This window comes from Scyliorhinus canicula, chromosome 18 (genome assembly GCF_902713615.1).
Source record: "Scyliorhinus canicula chromosome 18, sScyCan1.1, whole genome shotgun sequence".
Lineage (NCBI taxonomy): Eukaryota > Metazoa > Chordata > Chondrichthyes > Carcharhiniformes > Scyliorhinidae > Scyliorhinus > Scyliorhinus canicula.
In genome coordinates, this window is record NC_052163.1 from 66027981 (window position 1) to 66054151 (window position 26171).

The 26171-nt window shown below is 45.7% G+C and overlaps 1 protein-coding gene across 1 annotated transcript in view; it reads right to left on the reverse strand.

Annotated features, from left to right (window-relative positions):
* Positions 1-12045: 12045 nt before the first annotated feature.
* Positions 12046-26171, reverse strand: part of srp68 (signal recognition particle 68) — an 80131-nt gene continuing 66005 nt past the window's right edge. Inside the window, exons 13-16 of the mRNA XM_038777251.1 lie at positions 22441-22570; positions 19458-19533; positions 17492-17544; positions 12046-13829 (exon numbers count right to left, since the gene is read on the reverse strand). Coding sequence (XP_038633179.1) covers positions 13602-13829; positions 17492-17544; positions 19458-19533; positions 22441-22570 — 487 coding nt within the window. The 3' untranslated portion in view covers positions 12046-13601. The remainder of the gene's footprint in view (positions 13830-17491; positions 17545-19457; positions 19534-22440; positions 22571-26171) is intronic.

Below are 26171 nucleotides of genomic sequence, written 5' to 3' on the forward strand. Positions count from 1 at the left end.
CACAGCAGAGAATGACCAACTGGAGCAGGTACCACAGGTTTGCCATTGTTTATGGAAACAGACCCCACCATCATCACCATGATGAGCAAGAATCAAAGCAAATGGGAAAACAATTGTTATGCTCCTATTTGTGATTGAAGCTCTTCCCCAGAGAGCAGTGGAGGCAGGGTTATTGAATATTTCTATGGCAGAAATAGATTGTTGGCTAACAAGGCATGGTGGCACAGTGGTTAGCACTGCTGCCTCACATTACCAGGAACTTGGGTTCAATTCCAACCTTGGGTCAGTCTGTGTGGAGTTTGCACGTTCTCCCCGTGTCTGCGGGGTTTCCTCCGGGTACTCTGGTTTCCTCCCACAGTCCAAAGATGTGCAGGTTAGGTGGTAATCGGATATGATAAATCCTTTAGTGTCCAAAGGTTGTGTGGGGTTACGGGGATGGGGCCAGGGTGTGGGCCTAGGTATGGTGCCCTTTTAGAGAGGGTCGGTGCTGGCCCGATGGGCAGAATGACCTCCTTCAGAATTGTACGGATTCTATGATTAGAAGGGAGTCAAAGGATATCAGTGCGGGGGGCAGAAACATGGAGTTGAGGCCAATCAGATCAGCCATGATCTTATTCAATGCTGGAGCAGGGACGGGGGCTGAATGGTCTGATTCATATGGTTGCATGTTCAATATGGCAGGGAGAAAAATAGCCGAGCTGCCAGGTCCCAGTAAATCTTGGTCAAGTTATTGAAATACAAAACAAGCTCTACCAATAATTAATTGATTCTACTAAAGCATTCGGTAAAATCCAACACAATCAGCTCAATAAAATGCTGGAAGACATCACGTATGTTCCATACTTTGATCAGGTTTATTGATTTATTTATTTTTACATTTTCTTTTCATTAACTATTTTTTTCCCAATAAAGGGGTAATTTAGCGTGGCCAATCCACCTACCTTGCACATCTTTGGGTTGTTGGGGGTGAGGCCCACGCAGACACAGGGTGAATGTGCAAACTCCACACGGTCAATGACCCAGGCTCGGATCGAACCTGGGTTCTCAACGCCGTGGGCAGCAGTGCTAATCACTGTGCCCCCATGGCACCCCAGCAGCGGTCAGATTTGAGAACAAACTTGCTGATTGGCAAACAATCAGAAGAGGGGTTAGACAAGTCTCTCACCAGAGTATTTCTCCCTATACAGCGGCTGCATTCTTAGGAGGAACTGATGGGATAGATCGTAGAAAGGTAGGAAGGAGGAAGAGTCATTAACAACATCTGTGTAATGAACGCCAATTGGCTTTATTGGTTGGCCAATTGGAGTATGAGCTCCCTCAATGATAATTCATTGAGGGGGCCCATATAATCACATGTGTAGGCTTTGTGAGCCAGTCTTAAGTTGACTGGACTGCTAGCAGCACTGTTTGTAGCTGCTCCTGTAATATCGTTATTGTAAATAAATATTGGTGTGGTGACGGAACTCCTGCCTCCCGTGGATTACTACAGTGGCGACGAGGTAAACTACGAATTTTGCGGAGACCAGCTGCCGCACTCGGAGGGTAAGCCTTGCCATTTTAAAAATGCCGTTTTTTGGAAGGTTAGTGGCATTCGATCCGGCTATTGAGGACTGGTCCCAGTATGTGGAGAGAATGTGTTACTTCTTCCGGGCAAATGATATACTGACGGACGAAAGGAGATGGCTTATCCTGCTGTCGGCGTGCGGACCCTCAGCTTTTGCCATTATACGTAGTCTGACTTATCCCGGTGCGCCGGACACGAAAACTTTCCAAGAAGTAACGGAATTGGTGAAAGAGCACTACGACCCAAAACCACCCCTCATTTTGCGTAGGTACAGATTCTACACAGCGAAGCGGGAAGACAGGGAGTCAGTCACGAATTTCTTGACCCGCCTGGGAAGGCTGGCGGAAAAATGTGAGTTTGGCCCGACGCTAAATGAAATGCTTCGGGACCGGTTAGTGTGTGGTATAAACAACCTCACAATACAGAAACGCCTGTTGGCGGAAACAGAGCTAGACTGCAGGCAGGCGTTACAGCTCGCACTGTCCTTGAAAAGGCAGCAAGTGGGGCGCAGGAACTACAGGGCACGTCAATGGAGGTAGATACCTGTGAGAGGGACTACCACAACGGGTCCTGCTACCAGATAGCCGCTCTCAGGAAAAACCTGAGGAATAGAGGGAAAAAGGAAAACCCCAGAACTGCCCCCAAGTCGGCCAGGACTAACTGGAGACAGAGGGAAGTACCGGCTGAAGCTCCCCCATCAGAGAAGGACCGTTTCTGGCACCAGACAGAGTGGGGTAACAACGACAGAAACCCTAGAAGGAGGTGGCAAAAGAGGAATAGCAGGTGGGGACACAGGGAAGTACACAACCTAGACGCCCCATCCTCCTCCGAAGGGGAACAATTATATAATATTGCAACAAAGAAAGCAGAACCCATCAGGATTACCCCACGGGTGAACGGGCGGCCGACTATAATAGAAATAGACATGGGTGCGGCCGCATCAGTAATGGGAGTGGCAGCATTTAGAAAAATCAAAGATGGACTCCAGCCACTAACCCTAACAAAAACATTGATGAAACTTAAAACCTACACGGGGGAACCCCTGGAAGTTCTAGGCACGACTCATGTACCCGTGGAATATGAGAAACAATTGCTCAGATTACCGTTGACTATAGTAGAGGACTCCGGACCGAGCTTAATTGGACGGAACTAGCTGAAAGACCTAAAATTAGATTGGATGAAAATTTTCCAGAGTGGAAGCGGGCAGTTGAATGGAGTACTCCAAAAATACGCGGAGGTCTTCCAGGAAGGTTTGGGGGAAATCATAGGTGCCAAAGCAACTTTGCACGTGGACCCAGAAGCCCTTCCGAAATTTTGTAAGGCCAGGCCGGTACCTTTTGCGTTAAGGAAGAAAGTAGATGACGCATTCTCAGACCAGTACAGTTCTTGGAATGGGCAGCGCCGGTGGTACCAATTTTGAAGCCAGACGGCTCGATACGTCTCTGTGGAGATTTCAAACAGACAGTAAACAAATACGCACTGCTGGACAAATACCCAATCCCAAAAATAGACGACCTATATGCCAAATTGGCAGGTGGGCTTTTGTTCACGAAACTGGACATGAGCCACGCCTACCTGCAGTTAAAACTGGACAAAGGCTTCAAGAAGTTCGCTACGATCAACACCCTGAAGGGCCTTTTTTGTTATACTAGGCTACCTTTCGGAGTGTCATCAGCCTGCGCTATATTCCAGCGTACGATGGAAAATATTCTGCAGGGACTACCGCAGGTGGTGATTTATTTGGACGATGTCTTAATCACGGGTAGGACAAACAGGGAACACTTAAGGAACCTGGAGGAAGTGCTCAGGCGTTTCGCAAAGGCAGGCGTACGGCTAAAAAGGGAAAAATGTGTTTTTCTGGCCCCACAAGTGACGTACCTGGGATATAAAGTAGACTAGTCAGGCTTACATCCATTAGAAGACAGAATAAGGGCAATAAAAGAAGCCCCAGCTCCCACCACGATCCAGGAGTTACGATCATTTCTAGGGTTGGTAACCTATTATGGAAAATTTATTGAAAATAGGGCATCCATCCTTGAACCCCTCCACCAGCTACTAAAAAAGGGGCAAGAATGGAAATGATCCACCCGCCAAAACCGAGCATTTAGGGACATTAAGGAACAGCTGTCATCCGAAAATGTCCTAGAGCATTATGACCCAAGGAAGGAATTGGTGGTCACTTGTGATGCATCTCCTTACGGGGTAGGAGCCGTCTTAGCCCATAGAGGAAGGAATGGGGGAGAACGGCCAATAGCCTATGCTTCGAGGACCATGGCGATGGCTGAGAGGAAGTACGCCCAAATTGAGAAGGAAGGACTGGCGGTGATATTCGCAGTAAAAAAATTTCACCAGTATCTGTACGAGCAGAAATTCACCATAGTGACGGACCATAAGCCGTTATGAGGGTTATTAAAAGACGACAAAATACCCCCGATTGCATCAGCTAGAATCCAACGCTGGGCGTTGCTACTGGCGGCGTATAGATACGTTCTGGAGCACAGACCGGGAACGCGAGTAGCAAATGCAGATGCTTGAGCAGACTTCCCCTCCCGGACACTCCGCCGCAAATACCGAAAGTAGAGGAGACAGTAATGACTCTAGATTTTTTGGACACCCTACCAGTAGACGCACAACATATTCGGTTGTGGACGCAAAAAGACCCAGTTTTAGCCAAGATGAAGCATTTACTGCTAACAGGGGAACTGGAAAGACCAGTGGAGCCCCAAATGCACCCATACTGGAGCAGAAGGGACCAAATAACCGTAGAAGACGGTATCCTATTATGGGGAGCCCGGGTAATCGTCCCAGCTCAGGGCCGTCAGGCAATCTTAACTGAGTTACATCACGGACACCCAGGGGTGTCTAAAATGAAGATGCTAGCTCGAAGCTACGTTGGTGGCCAGGTTTGGACACAGACATAGCAGCCTTGGTACGTCGGTGCCAGGAGCCCAACAGGGGCAAAGAGTGTCACCAGCGGCGCCATTGCACCCGTGGGAATGGCCAGGCAGACCGTGGACCCGCCTGCATGTTGACCACGCTGGCCCTTTCATGGGCTCAATGTTTTTGGTGATAGTGGACGCCCACTCCAAATGGTTGGACGTCCACCGGGTAAACACGGCAAGCACAGCATCGACAATTGAAAAGCTCAGGGCCTCGTTTGCAACACATGGACTTCCGGAGGTACTGGTGTCGGATAACGGAACGGCATTCACAAGTGGGGAATTTGGAAAATTCCTGAAGGAAAACGGAGTCCGTCACATCAAAACGGCCCCTTACCATCCAGCGACTAACAGCCTGGCAGAGAGAGCGGTCCAGACACTTAAAGCGGGACTCAAGAAGCAGCCGGCAGCGTCAATAGACACAAAGCTCTCCCGCTGGCTGTTTGATTACAGGACCACACAGGGCATACCGCCAGGTGAACTCTTAATGGGAAGGCGTCTGCGAACGAGGCTGAGTCTCCTTTTCCCAAATTTAACGGGCAAAGTGGAGAAACAACAGGAGGCCCAAAGCAGGGGACATGATAATAGTCGGCAGCAGAGACAATTCCAGGTGGGGGCACCGGTTTGGGTCAAGAATTATGGGAATGGACCAACGTGGGTCAAAGGCACGGTAGAGTCCCAAACAGGGCCCATATCCTATGAGGTTTCAATAGGAGGCAAGGTGCTGAAGAAACACCTAGACCAAATAAGGGCAGCGGAACCACACCTGGAGGCAGGCGAAGCAGGACCGCCTCAAGCTGGGATAGCCCAGATGGAAAGGATACCCACACCTCAGCCCCGAGCAATTTCTCCAGACCCCGCCATCAGAGTCGGAGATGGACACGCTCGACGAGGCCGCCGCGACACCTCTCCCCAAGGAGGAGGAACAACTTCCAAGGAGGTCGTCAAGGAAAAGACGGGCACCTATAAGGTACACCCCGCCCACTTCAGAGAACGACCCGGCGGACGACACAGAGGTGACAGACCCAGACATGAGCAGGAAGAAGCTCAGAGGAATGCCAGCTGGCAGGAATTCCTTGGACCTTGGGGGGAGGGGTGTAATGAACTCCAATTGGCTTTATTGGTTGGCCAATTGGAGTATGAGCTCCCTCAATGATAGCTCATTGAGGGGGCCCATATAATCACGTGTATAGGCTTTGTGAGCCAGTCTTAAGTTGACTGGACTGCTAGCAGCACTGTTTGTAGCTGCTCCTGTAGTATCGTTATTGTAAATAAATATTGGTGTGGTGACGGAACGCCTGCCTCCCGTGGATTACTACAATCTGCTATGCCAACGACACTCTACGTATAGTAACAAATGAAGACAACTTGCAAAAATTAATCAATAGTCGTAAGGGAGTGCCAGATATGGTCTCACACTCAACTGGAAGCAAACGGACGCTATGGTAAAGATCAAGAGAAAGGACATTCCAGTACACAACATAAACGGAAGGAAGTTAAATAAAAAGCAACATTCTAACATCGGCTTGAATCTTAAAATGAGAATCCATGGAGGAGGCATTCATAGTATTACTGAAGCACATTCTTCAGAGCACATGGTTAAGGTATTTGACCTAACTGATCCATGCCAGAGTTTTGCTCCATGTGAGCCCCTTCCCACCTTACTTTGACTAACTCCATCAGCATATCCTTTTATTCCATTCTCCCTCATATACCCACCCAATTTCCCCTTAGATTCATCTGTACTATTCACCTAAATTACTCTGTGGTAGAAAGTTTCAAATTCTAGATTATGCAGACAGGGAGAGGCAAGGCTAAGCAGAGATTTGAATTACTATAAAATACACCTATATATTGGTTGATTGGGACAGCACTTGCATAAGCAAGTAAGAAGAGCAGAGTCAGTTTTGAGTGGGCACCCTGCACTCAAACCCAGGAAGATGTTTCATAATTACATAAGCAAATGGAAAATGAATGTAAAGTTAGTGAAAATTTTGCATCCATTAAGTGTCTCATAATGAAAGCGGAATGCACAGCTAGAACTGGAAAATGCTGGGGGTACACCATTGGGCAAATCCACAACTAAGAGCGGGCAGCAGGCTGATGTGTCAGACTCCCATCTCTAACATCAACACATTCCCTCTCTTTTCAGATGCTATTTTTCCATCAATTTCAGTTCATGGCTTCAGATTACCAACATCTTTGGGAGGGCAGCTCCAATGAAACAGTAACATAAATGTACATGGAAGCGTTCATCCAGTACTGTGACTCTGGGTTGCAGCATTGCTAAATTCCTTTGATATTGGTACTATATTGTATCTTTAATGTCTCACCCATAGGTCGGGCAAGGTAGATTGCAAAACTTCACTGCAGGGAATAACTACGTAGTTTCAGTTGCACACCCACATTTAATCAGTAAGGTATCGATATCACAGCTATCCACAAACTCCTTTTAGTGGTGTTAGTTCAGGGAGAAATGTTGGCCAGCTCTCCAATGGGGGAGCTTGCTAGCACTTCAATCAGTGCCATGGGACCTTTTACACCCATCTGAGGGGACAGACAGGACCTCGTTCAAAAGACAGTGCAGTGCTCCCTCAGTACTGTATTGAAATATCAGCCTGGACTTTATGCTGAAGTCTCTGGAGTGTGACTTGAACCCACACCTTCTGGAGCAGAGGTGAGTATGTTGCCGATTGAGGCAGGACTGACACATGCGGGGATATGTAGGCAGGGGTTCACACTGCAGATGTGAATTTCAGTAACAAGAAGGCAACATTCCTGTCAACATTCCTTCATTTAAAAAACTCCAAAGTGGGTGTGGTTCAAGAACAGCTCATGCAACACTTGGTATCGTGCCCCGTAATAGAAAGAAAACCACAGGACCCATCCCTAAAGTTGAGCAACTTTAAAAAGGAACTGCAACAAATATTTAGCAACCCTATCGATTTAACCTTTAAATCTTCAAAATGAGGCCAGCTCCAACATATGCAGGTTTTTAATAGCATGATTCATAGGATGTGGGTATCGCTGGTGAGACCAGCATTCATTGCCCATTTCTAATTGCCCCGGAAAAGACGAAAAAACAAAATAATGATGAGACTATTCCCAAGGACACCTGACTTTCATTTATATTGGGCAGCATGGTAGCATAGCGGTTAGCACTGTTGGTTGCTTCACAGCACCAGGATCCCAGGTTTGATTCCCGGCTTGGGTCACTGTGTGGAGTCTGCACATTCTCCCCGTGTCTGCATGCGGGTGCTCCGGTTTCCTCCCACAAGTGCCGAAAGACGTGCTGTTAGGTAATTTGGACATTCTAAATTCTCCCTCCGTGTCCCCGAACAGGCGATGAGGGGCTTTTCACAGTAACTTCATTGCAGTGTGAATGTAAGCCTACTTATGACAATAAAGATTATTATATATTTTGTCTTTCACAAGTCAACCCAAAGCACTTTACAGCCAAATGAACTTTTTTTTCAAAGTTTAGTCAGTGTTGTAATGTAGTAGCTCGCCACACCTTCTGAAGGACAACTCAGGATGGGCAATAAATGCTGACCTAACTGGCGACGCCCACTTCCCATAAATTAATAAAGAAACGTAAGCTCCTGCACAGAGCAATAAAATAATGACCAGAAAATATGCTTTTAGAGATATTTTCGGGATAAATTTGGGTCATAATACTGGGGAGAACTTAGATCATAGATTTTACAATGCAGAAGGAGGCCATTCGGTCCATCGAGTCTGCACAGGCCCAGGAAAGATCGCCTTATCTAAGACCACACCTCCATCTTATCCCCGTAACCCCATCTAACCTTTTTGGACTCTAACGGCAATTTAGCATGGCCAATCCACCTAACCTGCACGTCTTTGGACTGTGGGAGGAAACCGGAGCACCCGGAGGAAACCCACGCAGACATAGGGAGAAACGGCGAACGGCGATTCTCCGACCCGGATGGGCCGAGCGGCCTGTCGTTCGCGATGGCAGCAACCACACCTGGTCGCTGCCGTCGTGAAACAGGTGAGATATGCCCGTTTGGGGATGTGGGGGGGGGGGGGGGGGGGGAGTACAGGGGAAAGAGCACTACGACTGTGCTCGGGAGGGACAGGCCCGCGATCGGTGCCCACCGATCGTTGGGCCGGCGTCTCAATCGGTCGCACTATTTCCCCTCCGCCGCCGCCAAGATCAAGCCGCCACGTCTTGCAGGGCGGCTGAGGGGAAAGACGGCCACCGCGCTTGCACGGGTTCGAACTGTCAGCATCGTGACGTCAGCCGCGCATGCGCGGGTTGGAGTCGGCCAACCTGCGCCTGCGTGGCTGACGTCATTAGGCGTGCCGGCCGCGTCATTCTCGGCGCGACGCCCCCACGGCCGAGATTTATGGAGCGCCGCTCCTAGCCCCGCCGGGAGGGGAGAATAGGGGGCGAGGAGCGGCCTCCGAGGCCGTCGTGAAACTCGGCCGAGTTCACGACGGCCCTCCCGGTTTCCCGGGAGTGGAGAATTTTGCCCCGGAACTATGAAGCAACTGTGCTAACCACTGTGCTACCGTGTCGCCCACTAATAGCACTTGTTCTGGTATTTTTCGAATAGTGGCATGAGGTTCTTTATAACCAGCCCAGACAGCGATTGCCTGACAGATAAAGGCCAACATGGCGAGGGCAACAGTAGAGATTTTCATGTATTTAGTATGCTTCTAAAGCAGGATGAAACCTTTGTACTTCTGCCCTTACAGAACCTCGCATAAGACAACTAGCGCCACACACAACTGCCAGGCAATTTCCGTGTCCAACTTGATTTGACACCCCACCCACCATCTTCAACCCCTCCCACCACCGACGTGGCAGCCAGCAACGCCCACATTCCATGAACGGATAAAAAAAACTGGACTTTGATTATCGATAGGAACAAGCCCATCTGTACAATAGCAAACTATTAGCTTTACTTTGTGTATTATACAGGACTTCACTCAACAGAAGCAAAAAACATTTTAAAACAATATTCGGGTCCACAGGTCCAATTGGCTCAAATGCTGGCATTTATGCGATACATGAGCCACCTCCCATCAACATATTCTTTTATTCCTTTCTCCCTCGAGTGCTTGTTTTTAAGCTCCCTAAAATACACCCATGTCCTCCTGAATTCCCTATTTATTAGCGACTGTCACGTAATTCTGGACATTGGTGGACCAGATGAGTTTTTATGGCAATGGTTTCATGGTCACCATTAGACTTTGCCATGGTGGGATTTGAGCCCAGATCTTGCCCTGATCTCTGGATTACTAGTCCAATGACAATACCACTACGCTACTGCCTCCTAACATAGTGTAGAGGTATCATAATCAAAGACCCCTCCCACCCGGGTTATTCTCTCTTCCATCAGGCAGAAGATACAAAAGTCTGAGCACATGCACTAACAGATTCAAAAACAATTTCTTCCATGCTGTTACGACTCCTGAATAATCCTTTTATGGACTGAACTGATCTCTCTACACATCGTTTCTGTTATGTAGCACTACACTCTGTATGCTTCACCTGATGTTTATATCTATGTATTTATATTGTGCATTTATTGTGTCCTATATTTTTTCATGAATGGAACAATCTGCCTGGACTCTAAGTAAAACAATACTTTTCACTGTACCTCAGTATACGTGACAATAAAAACAAATCTAAAAACATCCTTGTGAATTGTTCCTTTTCAATCTGCCCCCTGCCTCTGTATATCTTTTTATAATTATGATTAAGAAAACTCCAGATTCTAAATAATCAAGACAATGGTAACTGGAGCTGGAAAAGGCTAAGCTGGCGGCATGTGGCACAGTGGTTAGCACTGGGACTGTGCCGCTGAGGACCCGGGTTCGAATCCCGGACCTGAGTCACTGTCCGTGTGTAGTTCACATTCTCCCCATGTCTGCGTGGGGTTCACCCCCACAACCCAAAGGTGTGCAGGTTAGGTGGATTGGCTATGCTAAATTGCCCCTTAATTGGAGAAAAAATAATTGGGTACTCTAAATTTAAAAAAAAAAGGAAAAGGCTAAGTTATTGGAGAGAGGTTGCATTCTACTGAACACAGTAAAAATTAAGGAGTGATTGAATTGAGGTTGTTAGGATGATTAAAGGATAAATAGAGAAAACTTATTTTCCCTGCGAGGGGAGTGCAGGACAAGGGGACATTCACTTAAAATTAGAGGTAAGAAGTTCAGGGGTGATGTCAGGAGGCACTTCCTCACACAAGGAGTGAAAATCTGGAACTTTCTTCCTGCCAAAATGCTGTTGTGGCTGGCGATCAACTGAAAATCTCAAAACTATGATGGATAGATTTTCACAAGGTAGGAACGTAAAGGTATTCCGAACCAAGTTGGATAGATGTAGTTGGGTACAATTACTTATAATCTAAATGAATGACAGAAATTGAATGGCTCCTCCTGTTATGTAGTTATTTCTACCCCTGTCATTGCAGGGAATGGTTTTCATTATTTTCCAAATGTCTGTCGAAACAATCAAAATAAACAGGTACAACAAGAAATTACAATTACACAGCTTCTTTAATGCTGTGAAACATCAACTTGCCAAGGTTCCTAAGGCAGCACCTTCCTAACCCATGACCACTACTACCTGGGAAAACAAGAACAGCAGATACATGGGAACACCATCACTTGAGGTTCTCCTCCAAGTCACTCACCACCCAGACGTGGAAATATATTGCCCTTCCTTCACTGTTGCTGGGTCAAAATCCTGGAACCTCTTCCTAACAGCACAGTGGGTGTACCTACATTTTGGGCAGCTCACCACCTCCACCTGAAGGGCAACTACGGATGGGCAATAAATGCTGGCCTAACCAGCGACGCTCATGTCCTGTAAATTAATGTAAAAGAAAATCCAAGGTGCTTCACAGGAGCGCAAGGTAGCACAGTAGTTTGAGGACCCGGGTTCGATGCTGGCCCCAGGTCACTGTCCGTGTGGAGTTTGCACATTCTCCCTGTTTCTGTATGGGTCTCACCCCAATCCAAAGATGTGCAACACCATCTAACAGCACGTTTTTCAGGACTTGTGGGGGGGGGGGGAAACCCGCGCAGATACAGGGAGAACGTGCAGACTCCACACAGGCAGTGACCCGAGCCAGGTATCGAATCTGGGTCCCTGGTGCTGTGAAGCAATAATGCTAATCACTGTGTTACCATGCAGCCCTGTGTAAGCCTACATGTGACAATAAAGATTATGTTCCAATTAAGGGGCAATTTGGCATGGTAATTTCACCAACCCTGCACATCTTTATGGGTAGTGGGGGTGAGACCCATGCACGCATGGAGAGAATGTGCAAACTCCACATGGACAGTGACCCGGGCTGGGATCGAACCCGGGTCCTCAGCGCCGTGAGGCAGCAGTGCTAATCACTGCGCCACTGTGCTGTGCCCCCAAATGCGCAAAACCTAACTTTGCCCAGTTCACCAACTATCTGCCATACATCCATTGGTTTTGGCTATGTTTTTGAGCCTGTGGATACCTGTGAAGGAAATCCATCTAACAAGAGCAGTGACTGAAGCACAATGTTCACTACAGGATAGTCTTTATTTCAGGGCCATTAAAACAAAAAATAAACTTTCCATTTTCATCCAATCATAAGAGTCTTCTGTCCAAGACCACGCACAAAACAACAAAGATGGCTCAATTTTCATCAACTTGAATCTTGGGAGATTTTAATTCCAGTTCATTCAGAGTGTGGGAGTTTTCGCAATGTAGTTCTGTAGAACGCTTAAAAATAAAAAGATCTTTACCTGTGGAATGTCTCCAGGTTGCACTGGTTTTAACGAAGACAACAGACTTCAAATAACGTGCTCTTTTAGCTTTAAATATATGGCAAGATCTTCAACTGTTGAGTCAGCGACGATAAAAGAGTTGAGGAGCTTTTGTATCAGTACACAGCAGACTGAACTGATTCTGGCATCAGACTTGTTTCCTGTGCTGTTTTCCAGCAGCAGTCACGGACCATTTAAAGAATCAGGCAGCTGGTGTTGAACTGGTGGATTTTAATTATAAACAAACTCTTCACTTCTGCAAATGTCTGTCTATAGGCAGCAGCAGCAAGAGAGAGGAGACAGGCACTTGTGGGGGTTGCAGGCTGGTGTGTGGCTGTGTGTCACGTTAGTTATAGAATTGCGGCAGGTGTACAATGTGTTGCTTCGGAGCTCTCCAGTGACCTTTCATCATAGGCCTTGCTTGAGAACACATGAAACTAGGATGGTTGGCTTCTGCCCAGGACCCCAAAAGGGATGAGGCTATTCGAACAGAAGTGTTCACCCTTCATACTTAGCAGGAGATCACCCCCGACTCCAGTTTGGCTGGTTCAAAACCAGGCAGTCGGCAACAAACTAACAAATAAGCTTGTGAAACAAAAATTAACCACATGGTCCTTGCAAAAAGGTCTACACCCTCAACATATAAAACAAGACTGTCTCAAAAACTAATGCTTAAACTCAAAGGAAGAAGGACTTGCCTTGCAATATATATTAAACAGTTCCCCTGAATGGACTTCTATCTGGATGATTTGTCACTTAATCACCTTTGTGGCATTTTTTTAAAAAAATCATAAAAGGTGAGGTTACACCAGTTTACAAAAATGCATCTTGAATTTATGATGCTCCTGCCAACAGCCAGAATCATAAGAGAAGCAAAATATTATCGACACTGCTTTATTGATTTCCTATTATTGGGTTTATATGAAGTAGAATTGCTTCTAACTGGCATAGTTCGCAAGGAAAAGCAAGCTGAAAGACCAATCTTATTTTTACATTTGAGGGTATATTCACGAGTTAATTTTACTTTCTCCAATTCTTGCGAGAGATTGAGCCTATCCTTTGACGGGTAAGTTTGTGAAGCACGGGCCAGTCAGTGCTGTAATTGGGAGGACTGGGTCGAATGGATAGCAAAATCATTGTAGAAATAAGTAAGGATCTTAAGGCTGGTGTCACTGTTCAGTTCAATCTGCTATGCACCCCAAGGTTTCTGATTATATTTGAAGCATTAAACTCCTTTCAGAAATGCAAGAGTAGGACATGGACTGTTACATTAGACAAATTGTTTTAATTCCTTCCAGATACTCCAAACATCAGCCACGGAAGCCAAAGAAACCTTTGATGTAACCAGTGAGGCCTCCTTTCCCTTTCTGTTCCACTTTTTCCTCCAAGTCTGGGAATGCTGCATGGTTCAGAGCCAAGTCAAAGAACAGAGGCTTACAGGGGATCGGCTGGAATTCTGGTGGGAACCGCACGAGATTGGCATGTTTAGTAACCAGAGAGGGGTCGATGCGGAACACGTCCAAACACTCCCGGAGAGGCTGCAAAAGAGGAGTCACAAAGTTGCAGCCATAGCTCCGATATACATAGACACAGTTTAACAGTGAACACTGAAGGTACCATTACAATGTACAAGTCGTGAGATCATGGTCCTAGTAGGTGGATTGCATACCAAACGTTACAAGAATGAGAGCCATCCAAAATCACATATAACTTTCCATAAAATTGTTCCAATTTATCTCCCTTTTTTGAAGGCAGTATCACATTCAGAGGTAAAGTTTCATAGTCTCCCATCAGTGGAAACAACTCAAGTGACTGCTCTTTGTGTACCAACCTGACCACGGGAAAAGCTCAACGCTGCTCTTGTTCTGTTCACACAGAAGTGAGTCGGGTGTTGGCTTACACTTTATTGCCCATATCCTGTTCAGGACAGTGAAGGCAATGACAAGTCACAAATGCCATCACCACTGACCACTAACTGTGATCTGCATGGCTCCACACACCAGATTTTACCCTCTCAAGGGTGTAATAAACCACATTACAGCAGTGTGCAACATCGCTGACAGAGGAACCTGGGAGAGTGAGAACCTTTATGTACCTCAAATTATGATCTGGATTGTAGTGCTTCTGACGGTGGCCAAAGCAGATTCAATATTATCAAAAAGGGAATTGAATAAACTCCTCAGAAGGAAACAATTGCAGGACAGTAGGGAAAGGATTGGTGTGTGGGGGAGAAGAGTAATCGAATAGATTTTTTTTCAAAGAGCTGGCAGTCACACATTTGGCCAAATGTGCCCCACCTCCCGCATGCTGCTTGATTCCAATGAATGTGATTGATGAACGGCAGCAAGAATATGGGAGGAGTGCAGGAAGAAGTGAAAGACATGCTCTCAACTTCAGCAAGGCTTTTGATAAGGTCCCACATGAGAGACTGATAGCCAAGAAAATTTGCAAATTGGATCCAGAATTGGCTGAGTGGCAGGAAGCAGCGGGTGATGGTCGAGGGGTATTTTTCTGACTGGAAGCCTGTGTTCAGTGGTGTCCTGTAGGGATCAGTGTTGGGCCTTTACTGTTTGTGGTTCATCATTTTGACTTCAATGTAGGAGTATGTTTGTGGATGAATGTGGTAAATAGTGAGGAGGATAGCCTTTGATTACAGGAGGATATGGACAGGCTGGTCATATGGGCTTATCGGTGGCAAATGGAATTCAATCCGGATAAGGGGCATCACGGTAGCATGGTGGTTAGCATAAATGCTTCACAGTTCCAGGGTCCCAGGTTCGATTCCCGGCTTGGGTTACTGTCTGTGCGGAGTCTGCACGTCCTCCCCGTGTGTGCGTGGGTTTCCTCTGGGTGCTCCGGTTTCCTCCCACAGTCCAAAGATGTGCGGGTTAGGTGGATTGGCTATGCTAAATTGCCCTTAGTGTCCTAAAAAATAAGGGGGGGGGGGTTACTGGTATGGGGTGGATACGCTGACTTGAGTAGGGTGATCATTGCTCGGCACAACATCAAGGGCCGAAGGGCCTGTTCTGTGCTGTACTGTTTTATAAGTGTGAGGTGATACACTTAGACAGAACAAGGCAAGGAAATACATGATAAAAGGCAGGGCCCTGGGAAGCATCAATAATCAGAGGGATCTTGGTATGCATGCAGTTTGATTAGTTTGGTGTTCAAGATCCCATTTAAAAGTATCAAATCTTACTGCGCATTAGCCCATTCAAACTTTCCAGTGAGTTTTATATCTCCTGGATTGGATTTACGCTCCTGTAAAAATGCAACATTCACATCCTGAATGCCACAAGATATTTTACGGAAGACCATAGAATCCATACAGCGCAGAAAGAGGCCACTTGACCCATTGGGTTTACATGGACCCTACCTTGCCCAATCCCTGTAACCCCACCTAATCTGCATATCTTTTGAAACTAAGGGGCAATTTAGCATGGCCAACCCATTTAACCTGCACATCTATGGACTGTGAGAGGAAACATGGGGAGAATGTGCAAACTCCACACAGACACTCACCCAAGGCCAGAATTGAACCGGGGTCCCTGGTGCTGTGAGGCAGCAACGCTAACCGCTGTGCCAGTGACAAACATAAGCACAAAATAAAACCAGCTCACTGAGACACTCAAAGCTAGAATAATAATTCAGGCCCATCTTCTGTTCAAAATTAAAACAAGGTTTGGTCCCCATAGGATGGAACGTTTCAAATAACCTTCTAAATAAAGTAAGAAATCTGACAACACCAGGTTAAAGTCCAACTGGTTTGTTTCGAACAACTAGCTTTCGGAGCACTGCTCCTTCCTCAGGTGACTCGAAACAAACCTGTTGAACTTTAACCTGGTATTATAAGACTTCTTACTGTGCTCACCCCAGTCCAACGCTGGCATCTCCACATCATGGCTCTAAATAAAGGTTAGGTGGCACACAGATTGACTCTCCATCATTCAAGTTAGTACTGGTATATTTCACTGCAACTGCTCTCTTGTTCATCCTGTATGTTCTTTAAGAACATAAGAACTAGGAGCAGGAGTAGGCCATCTGGCCCCTCGAGCCTGCTCCGCCATTCAATTAGATCATGGCTGATCTTTTGTGGACTCAGCTCCACTTTCCGGCCCGAACACCATAACCCTTAATCCCTTTATTCTTCAAAAAACTATCTATCTTTACCTTAAAAACATGTAATGAAGGAGCCTCAACTGCTTCACTGGGAAAGGAATTCCATAGATTCACAACCCTTTGGGTGAAGAAGTTCCTCCTAAACTCGGTCCTAAATCTACTTCCCCTTATTTTGAGGCTATGTCCCCTAGTTCTGCTGTCACCCGCCAGTGGAAACAACCTGCCCGCATCTATCCTATCTATTCCCTTCATAATTTTAAATGTTTCTATAAGATCCCCCCTCATCCTTCTAAATTCCAACAGTACAGTCCCCGTCTACTCAACCTCTCCTCATAATCCAACCCCTTCAGCTCTTGGATTAACCTAGTGAATCTCCTCTGCACACCCTTCAGCGCCAGTACGTCCTTTCTCAAGTAAGGAGACCAAAACTGAACACAATACTCCAGGTGTGGCCGCACTAACACCTTATACAATTGCAACATAACCTCCCTAGTCTTAAACTCCATCCCTCTAGCAATGAAGGACAAAATTCCATTTGCCTTCTTAATCACCTGTTGCACTTGTAAACCAACCTTCTGTGACTCATGCACTAGCACACCCAAGTCTCTCTGAATAGCGGCATGCTTTAATATTTTATCGTTTAAATAATAATTTAACAAACATCCTAAGATTTATGGAATCTGCTTCAACCACAAAATCCCAAATGATAGGCATTCCTCTCCAAAGACATTTCTCACTCACTCTCCCACAACCACCAACCTCCCACTATTCCCCTCTAATTCTTATGATTATCTTAAATCCTATGCCTCCCTCTCAACCAGTGAAAACAACTGCTCCCTCGCCAGCTCTTTTAATCTTGAAGATCTCACAACAGAAATCCTATGGGTAGTTGTTTAAAATTGACAGAAATGCTTGCCTGTGGCCATCACAACTTGATTGGTCTTAAGTTGGTGCCATCCTCTGACATTGTTAATTTTATTGAAATATGGCAGAGTATTATTTCTAACAATCACCTTACGTTTGAAGGCAGGAAGCAATTCCCTCGAACGAATGCTGCCATGTGTGACTGAGAATTCCTTACCTCGTTGTCTTTGACTTGAAGCTGTGACACCATCTCAGAGACGTCTTCAGTGTCTATGAAAAAAATGATTGAATACGATTAGGCAGTGACAATGTTTCCAATGTGCAAAAGGATAGTAAAAGTTACCTACCCCCTAAAAATACAGAGTGGCATTATTACTGCCAGTGAATCAGAGGAGTTACAGCACAGGAGACCATTCGGTCCTCATGTCTACGTTAGCCCGCTGAAGGTGTGATTCACTTTGTGCCACTCCTTGTCCTTTCCTCAGTCCTGAAAACGTTCCCATTTCACATAATGATACAATTGAAAGCCTCAGTTGACTCTGACACATTGAACTCTCAGGCAGCACATTCTAGATCCTAACCACTCGTCACCTTGTTTCTCCTTTTGCTAATTAGTTTAAACTTGCGCCGGCTGGCTCTCAATCATTCCACCAATGGGGATATCCCCATCTACTCTGTCCAAACTCCTCGTGATTTTGAACACCATAACAAAATCTGCTCCCAACCTTCTCTTCTCCAAGGGAAACTGTCACAACGTCCCAATCTTTCTAGGCAATTGAAGTTCCTCATCCCTGGAACCACTCTCATGAATCTTTTCTGCACTTGGGACACAATACTCCAGTTGGGGCCAAAGTAATGTTTTATACAGGTTCAAAATAACCTCTTAAAAATAAAGCAAGATACTGCAGATGCTGGAAATCGGTCTGAAATTAAAAATAAAGTGTTGGAAAAACTGAGCAAGTCTGTCAGCATCTGTGGAAAGAGAAGTTGAGTTAATATTTTGAGTCCAATGCAACTTCATTGTTTCCTGTCACTCAGCTAATTTCATATTCATGTCCTTTTATTCCATGAACTAAGTTTGTTCACAAATGCACTCCATAAAATATGCAAGGGGTCGTTCGCCAGCCATGCCATTTTAGGTGCTGACAGTAATAAAATAGCTATTACCCAACAATATAGAGAAGGGAAATAATGCCATTCTTGCCAATGCAAAGCAAATAACTCCATGACTGTCTCCAATATATACAGCATAAATAATTCTAACACACTATTACATAAAAACTGAAAAAACCTACTCCTTCAGAACACCACTGAAGTAACAAGATGCCTCAAAAGTAATTCACAGGAAGCAATTAATAACCAAAATTTGATACTAAGCCACACAAGAGGATATTAGGACAGATAATGAAAGACTTTGTGAAAAATAATTTGTAGAACTGTGTTAGAGGAAAGAAGGGAAGAAGAGTTTTAGGGAGGGAATTCCAGCGCTTGGGGCCGAGATACTGATGGCATGGCCACCAATGGTAAATTAAGAAAATTGTGGATGTGCAAGGGGCCAGGATTGGGAGAGTGCAGAAATCCCAGATGATTTTAGGACTAAAAGAGGTTACAGAGATAGGGAGGGGTTGAAAAACAATGAAAATCTTTAATTTGAGGCGATGTTGGACTGGGAGTCAACATAGATCAGCAAGCACATTTGATGCATGAACAGAACTTGATGAAAATTAGACCAGCAGCAGCAGTTTTAGATGAGATCATTGGAATACTTGTGTCTGGACGGAACACAAACAGGTAAACTGTGACAGGCGTGGTATCTGTAAATGTTATGGAGGTGGAAAAAGGCAATCTGGGTGACAGAGATCAGGGACAAAAGGACACCACAGTTGTAAACTGTCTGATTCAGCGACAGACAATGGCTCGGGGGAGGGATGGTATTGGTGGCTAGGAAATGAATTGAGCTGGGACCAAGGACCATTGGTCTTCCCAGTATTCAATTAGATGAAATTTCTATTCATTCAGCACTGGATGGCATAGAATTGAAAGGCTGGATGACGTAGAAGTGAGACAAGTAGAGGGATCAAGAGAGGTAGAGGAGAAGTAAAAAATCTTCATTCTCCAATGTGAATATTTCTGTTTTTAACTATAATGACCAAACAGCCATTCAGCCAGGTTAGTGCACTCACCTAGAATGGCAGCTGCCTGTACAGAGTATTTCTCAGCATTGACTCGGGCAGCTAGTTCCTTCACATCAGGGAGATCCTGCACAGAAGCAGCACACTGTTACTCCAATGTTTCTGTAATGTTCAGAGTTAAATCTGGACGTTTTATTGAATATTTTATGAACTGTTTTACACCAATTCGTGAAAATATCTTTAGGCCCGAAATTAAAAAGTCTAATTCGAAGGACAAGTTCTGGGTTCCTGACGAAGTCAGAGCCACTTAATCAAGCAGCAGGTTCAGAAAAGTGCATCACATGTCTAAACCCAACGTGATAAGTTATTCAGTTGTCTCTGACTAAACGGGCAATATTCATGTACAAGACTTGAGTGAACTTCAGGCGCCTATTCAATCATGGGAGACATCATAGAGGAGCCTGTTCCTATCTGCAAACACCTACACAGTCGACAAGTGATCACTAGATAGTCATCAGGAATAAAAAAAACTGGTTAATCTACCTGTCTCTTCCCAATCTCAGGCTTCGTGACAGACTGAAACTTCCCCAAACAGCTGTGTGCGAGCAGAAGTCAGTGAACTCAGATGCAGCAGGGACTGAACTCATGCCATCCTAATCGGAGGCATCTGGGGAGCACCACTCTGCACTTCCAAGCAATTTCTTGGCACTTTTATTTTATTCATTCATGGGTGTGCACATCCTGGCTTGGCCAAAATTTTTACCCATTTCTAATTGCACAGGAGCGATGGTGAGCCATCTTCTTGAACTGCTGCAGTCCACGTGGTGTACACCTGTAGTGTTGGTAGGAAGGGAGCTCCACAATTTTGACCCAGTGACAGTGAATGGATAGTGATATAATTCCAAGTCAGAACATTGTGGCTTCGAAGTGTGGTGGTGTTCCCATGCATTTGCTGCCCCTTGTCCTCGGTGGTAAAGGTCACTGGGTGGTAAGTACTGTTCAAGGAGCCTTGGTGAGTTGCTGCACTGCATCTTGTAGATGCCACAGACTGCTGCAAGTGCAAGTAACATTCGTGAGGGCAGCACGGTGGCGCAGTGGTTAGCATTGCTGCCTCGCGGCGCTGAGGACCCGGGTTCTATCCCAGCCCCGGGTCACTGTCCGTGAGGACAGTGAGGATGCGTGCTGGTGGTGGAGGGAGTGAATGTAGAAGGGGTGCCAATTAAGCGCGATGCTCTGTCCTAGATGATGTCAAGCTTCTCGAGTGTTGTTAGAGCTGCACTCATCCAGGCAAGTGGGAAGCATTCTATTACACTCCTAACTTGTTCCTTGATGTTGATGGACATGCTTTGGGGAGTCTGATGTTGAGTTACTTGCCACAGGATTCCTAGCCTCTGACCTGTTCTTGTAGCCACAGTACTTTTGTATGGCTAGTCCAGTTCAGCCACTAGTCAATGGTGTTACAGTGGAGGATTAGCAATGCCACTGAATGCCAAGGACGATGGCCAGGTTCTCTTTGGTTGGAGATGGTTATTCCCTGGCACTGGTGGTACAAATGTTTTGAAAAAAATAAATTTAGTGTACCCAATTCTTTTTTTTCCCAATTAAGGGGCAATTTTTAACGTGGCCAATCTACCTACCCTGCACATCTTTGGGCTAGTGGGGGGCGAGACCCACGCTGACACGGGGAGAATGTGCAAACGCCTCACGGACAGTGACCCGGGGCTGGGATAGAACCCGGGTCCTCAGCGCCGCGAGGCAGCAATGCTAACCACTGCGCCACCGTGCTGCCCTCACGAATGTTACTTGCACTTATCAGCCCAAGCCTGATGTTTCCCAGGTCTTGCTGCATATGGACATGGACTGCTTCATTGTCTGAGGAGTCACGAATAGTGAACAATGTGTAATCACCAGCGAACTGACTTTATGATAGAAGTAAGGTCAGTGATGAAACAGCTGAAAGTGGTTGGGTCTAGTCTACTATACTACTCTGAGGAACCCAACACTGAGGTCCTGCAGCTGAGGTGATTGGCCGCCATCAACCACTTTATGCTGAGTGAAAGTCACCGAAGTCCCAGAGAACCATAGGCTGCTCTCCCCTTTGAGATACAGCTGACTAGTGGTGATTTAACCCGAGGGTCACCACACCTTAGGCAAAATGCAAGGTTGAGAAGGCCATTAGCCATTACGGAATTTGAACCAGTCAATGTTGCCATCATTCCGCTTCACAATCATCTGTCCAGCCAACTGAGCTAACCAACACCCTATGTGCGAAGTATGTCTCCAACCAGTGGAGACCCCCTCAGCCATTGACTTCAGTTTTGCTCAGGCTGAATCACTGAATAAGATGCCTGCGTTGAATTTCCTTTACTGCTTCTCACTCTCAATATATTTAATAGTGAAACACAAGAAAAAAAAAGGAATTCTAAATATTGGAAACTGTTAACCAAAGGTTTTGTTTGGAATGGATATTAGCATTATCAATTAGTGGACAGCAGGAAGGGATTATTCAATTGAAGGAGAGTGTAAAGTAATAAATGACTAAACCAATTAAGGGTGATGCTAGATGGACCAAGTTTAGGAGGAATGCAAATGGGTAAGAACAAGGGAAAACTTTCATATCCTTAGGATTCACTAAAGTGATTCCCAACCAGTTACCGTTGAAGAATAATCATTATTGTTTTGCAGACAAATGCAACACTGATATGTGTCTATGGTCCCAGTAAAGTAAATGAGAGAGGACAGAAGTAGTGATTTGACGGATTAAGTGGCATTTTCCGAAAGATGACATCCTGCATGGAATTGGATCTGTGTTTGAAAATTCATGTGGTGCAGCAAATAAAACGGAGGGACAGGAAAAATATCAAGGGGCAGAGTATGAGCTGCTTGTCTGGTTTAGCCAGCTGATCACTCAGATGTGTTGAATCACTCAGTGGAAGGAGGGCACCATAGAATGGAATTATTTACTGTCCCTTCTGCCATTGTTTATAAACTGGAAACATTCAAATGACAAAATGTGGCATTTAAAATGCTGTACCTGTAAATGATTTGTAAATTTCGTGGTCTGTGTCTGTGCCTCAGAGGTGTATTTAAGGACCCGTTCATACAGGACCAGAGCTTCACTCCACTTTTTTACAAGTACATAGGACTGAGCAATGAAAAAGCACCTGGAAAAGAGAGGACACTAAGACCAATGCAGACACGACCCCTTTTCCACAACACACTGCACAGCTCTGAAGTACTAGAGCAAGCAAACAGTCAGGGACAAACCGCAGAGTCTATGGCTTCTGATCATCTCAAACGGCCTAAGTTTCTATCACACCAGTATCTGGGCAGTCACTTCAGTGAAAAAATGAATCTGAATTTATATAGCACCCTTCATGCCTTTCAAAGCTACACAATTAATTATTTTGAAGTGTGGTGACTTGTGCAGGCAAATGGGTCAGCCAATGAGCACAGCAAGATCCCACAGGCACCAATCAGATTGATGACCAGTTAATAAGCTGTTTTGGTAATATTAGTTGAGAGATGAACTTTGGCTAGGCCTCTACGAGAATTCTCCTGCCCCTTTTGCGAAATGGTACCACAGGATCTTCAACATAATGTGGCCATGGTTTAATGCTTCGTCCAAAAGTTGGCACAAAAAATGATGCAGCACTTTCTCGGTACTACAATATAGTATCATGCTGGGCTAGGTGCCAGTCCAGGAGTGGTCTAGAACTCTCAACCTGCAGACTTGCACGACCAGCTGAGCCAAGCAGATACCGGAAGGTTCTGGGTCTAGGATTACTATGATCGCAGTGCAAGCCGGCTGGACTGGCCAGAATTTCAGGTGAGGCTCAGTTCCACTGGCTGTTTCTCTTTCTGCTGTCTCCATATACTGTTGGAATTGAGGCATTCATCACCCTGGCAGAGAACAAACTACCAGAAGTTTCCCATTTCCTAAAGGCAACTTTAAAAATTCTTACTTTATTTTGAATTCATTGTGTTCTTCGGACCACCCTCCCTTGCCACTGGGAAATTCCTGGCCCTGTGTGACAGGTACCTGGGGAGTGCTGGAAATGGTGCAGATGCACATTTCCTCCACAGATGTGATCCCACTCAAGAGATCTGGGGTGAGGTTAGAGCTGCCATGAGATGGAAGCCCAATTCCACCCTCTTGCACAGTGGCAGACCAGAAGCTCAGGAACTTCAGGGCCATATTCATCTTTATTTGCTAATAACCTAGGGTGTTTATACTGTGGATGGGGTTTCCAAGAAATAATAATAATCTTTATTGGTGTCAAAAGGCTTACAATGAAGTTACTGTGAAAAGGGGCAGCACGCGCGTAGTGGTTAGCACTGGGACTGCGGCGCTGAGGACCTGGGTTCGAAACCTGGCTCTGGGTCACTGTCCGTGTGGAGTTTGCACATTCTCCCCATGCCTGCACAATCCAAAGATGTGCAGGCTAGGTAGATTGGCCACGCTAAATTGCCCTTTAATTGGGAAAAAAATAATAATTGGGTACTCTAAATTTATATATAAAAAAAGTTACTGTGAAAAGCCCCTAGTCGCCAGACTCCGGCCCCTGTTGGGGTATACTGAGGGAGAATTCAGAATGTCCAATTCACACAACAAGCATGTATTTCGGGACTTTATGGGAGGAAACCAGAGTACCCGGTGGAAACCCACGCAGACATGGGGAGAACCTGCAGACTCTGCACAGACAGTGACCAAGGCAGGAATCAAACCCAGGTTCCTGGCGCAGTGAAGCAACCGTGCTAACCACTATGCTAAGGGAGATATAGCACTTGCATCTGTTTGTTTAATTTAAATCCACCATTGCTCCAGGATACATTTTTAAGCATGATTTTTAATATATTCTATTTCCATTAATTTGAATTTGGGCTCAATATATCACAACGCATAGACAAGACTAAAGAGTTAACACGTGGCTACACTCTGGATTATATTCTACAGCCTGGTCTATAATGGATTCAATTACTTTCTAAAAATAAATTTAGCGTGCCCAATTTTATTTTTCCCAATTAAGGGGCAATTTAGCATGACCAATCCACCTAACCTGCACATCTTTGGATTGTGGGGGTGAGACCCACGCAGACACAGGGGGGGAATGTGCAACGGATTCAATTACCTCACCAAACAATGAGGCACATATGGACATCCACTGTCCATGGAACATGCCCCAAGAGGGGAACAAGGTGGTGGGGGAACCCGACCGAAAAAGAATTGAGGGAAAGATAAGCATTGGAGACTCTGTAACGGAGAAAACGATTGAGCTGTTTCAATGGACAGTACATTCAACTGAGGTGCATTGTCCAATGATGATTAGGCCCTGATGATTAGGTGCTCATTACCTGAACTGTGAAGAACACCTGAAACATTGACAATCTAAGTGGCCATGACCCATTGAATCTTAATCAACAGTAATGATTTAATCCGGTACATTCCATTGGATGTTCAAATATTCAAAATCCGAAATAAAATCAGAAAATGCTGGGATTATAATTAATGGTCCAAGTATGAACGTCACTCAAAATGTCATCAAGGCAGCATGGGGGTTGCACTGCTGCCTCACAGTGCCAGGGACCTGGGTTTATTTCTGACCTTGGGTCCACAAACTCTGTGGAGTTTGTACGTTTTCCCCATGTCTGCGTGGGTTTTCTCTGGTTTTCTCCCACAGTCCAAAGATGGGGCAGCACGGTAGCATGGTGGTTAGCATAAATGCTTCACAGCTCCAGGGTCCCAGGTTCGATTCCCGGCTGGGTCACTGTCTGTGCGGAGTCTGCACGTCCTCCCCGTGTGTGCGTGGGTTTCCTCCGGGTGCTCCGGTTTCCTCCCACAGTCCAAAGATGTGCGGGCTAGGTGGATTGGCCATGCTAAATTGCCCGTAGTGTGCTAAAAAGTAAGGTTAAGGGGAGGGGTTGTTGGGTTACGGGTATAGGGTGGATACGTGGGTTTGAGTAGGGTGATCATGGCTCGGCACAACATCGAGGGCCGAAGGGCCTGTTCTGTGCTGTACTGTTCTATGTTCTATGTGCGGGTTAGGTGGATTGGTCATGATAAATTGCCTTAGTGTCCAAAAGTTAGGTGGGGTTGCAGGGGTGGGGTGCTCCTTCAGAGGGTCAGTGTCGACTCGACGGGCCAAATGGCCTACTTCTGCATTCTCTAGGGATTCTATGAATCTGGAAAATTAACTAATCACTTGTTTTGTTTACTCACTTGGCTGCGGTGCAAATATTTTGTTTGTTAGTGAAGGAACGCCTGAAACTGCGCTCCCAAGATCAGTGTGGCAGAAACAGGGTGTTTCAGTTTTGAGCTTCACCTCTTAGAAGCACAGGCCCATTTAAAATTCCACTCATAAAATGGAAAGCTTGGAATTTAACTTCCGCTTCTGTCTCTGAGTGAACCACAGCAACGCCAGTGTGGTTTATTACCAACAGATAGCGTGCCTGGGTAAACAAATCACCAAACACACAAGTGCTAGAAACAATTAACGTCCATTATCGAGTTACTGTGCAACAATATAATCTAATTAAGAGTTGGAGGCTGGCTGGGACTTGGGGCAGGGCTTACAGCAAATATGCAAAGCAAACAAAATCTATTTACAATATCAAGAACTTGTATTTATATAGTGCATTCAACATAACAAAACATTCCAAGACACATCACAGGAACATTTTACAGCAAACTCTGACACTGAGCACAATTTTTTAGGGCAGCACGGTAGCACAAGTGGATAGCACTGTGGCTTCACAGCGCCAGGG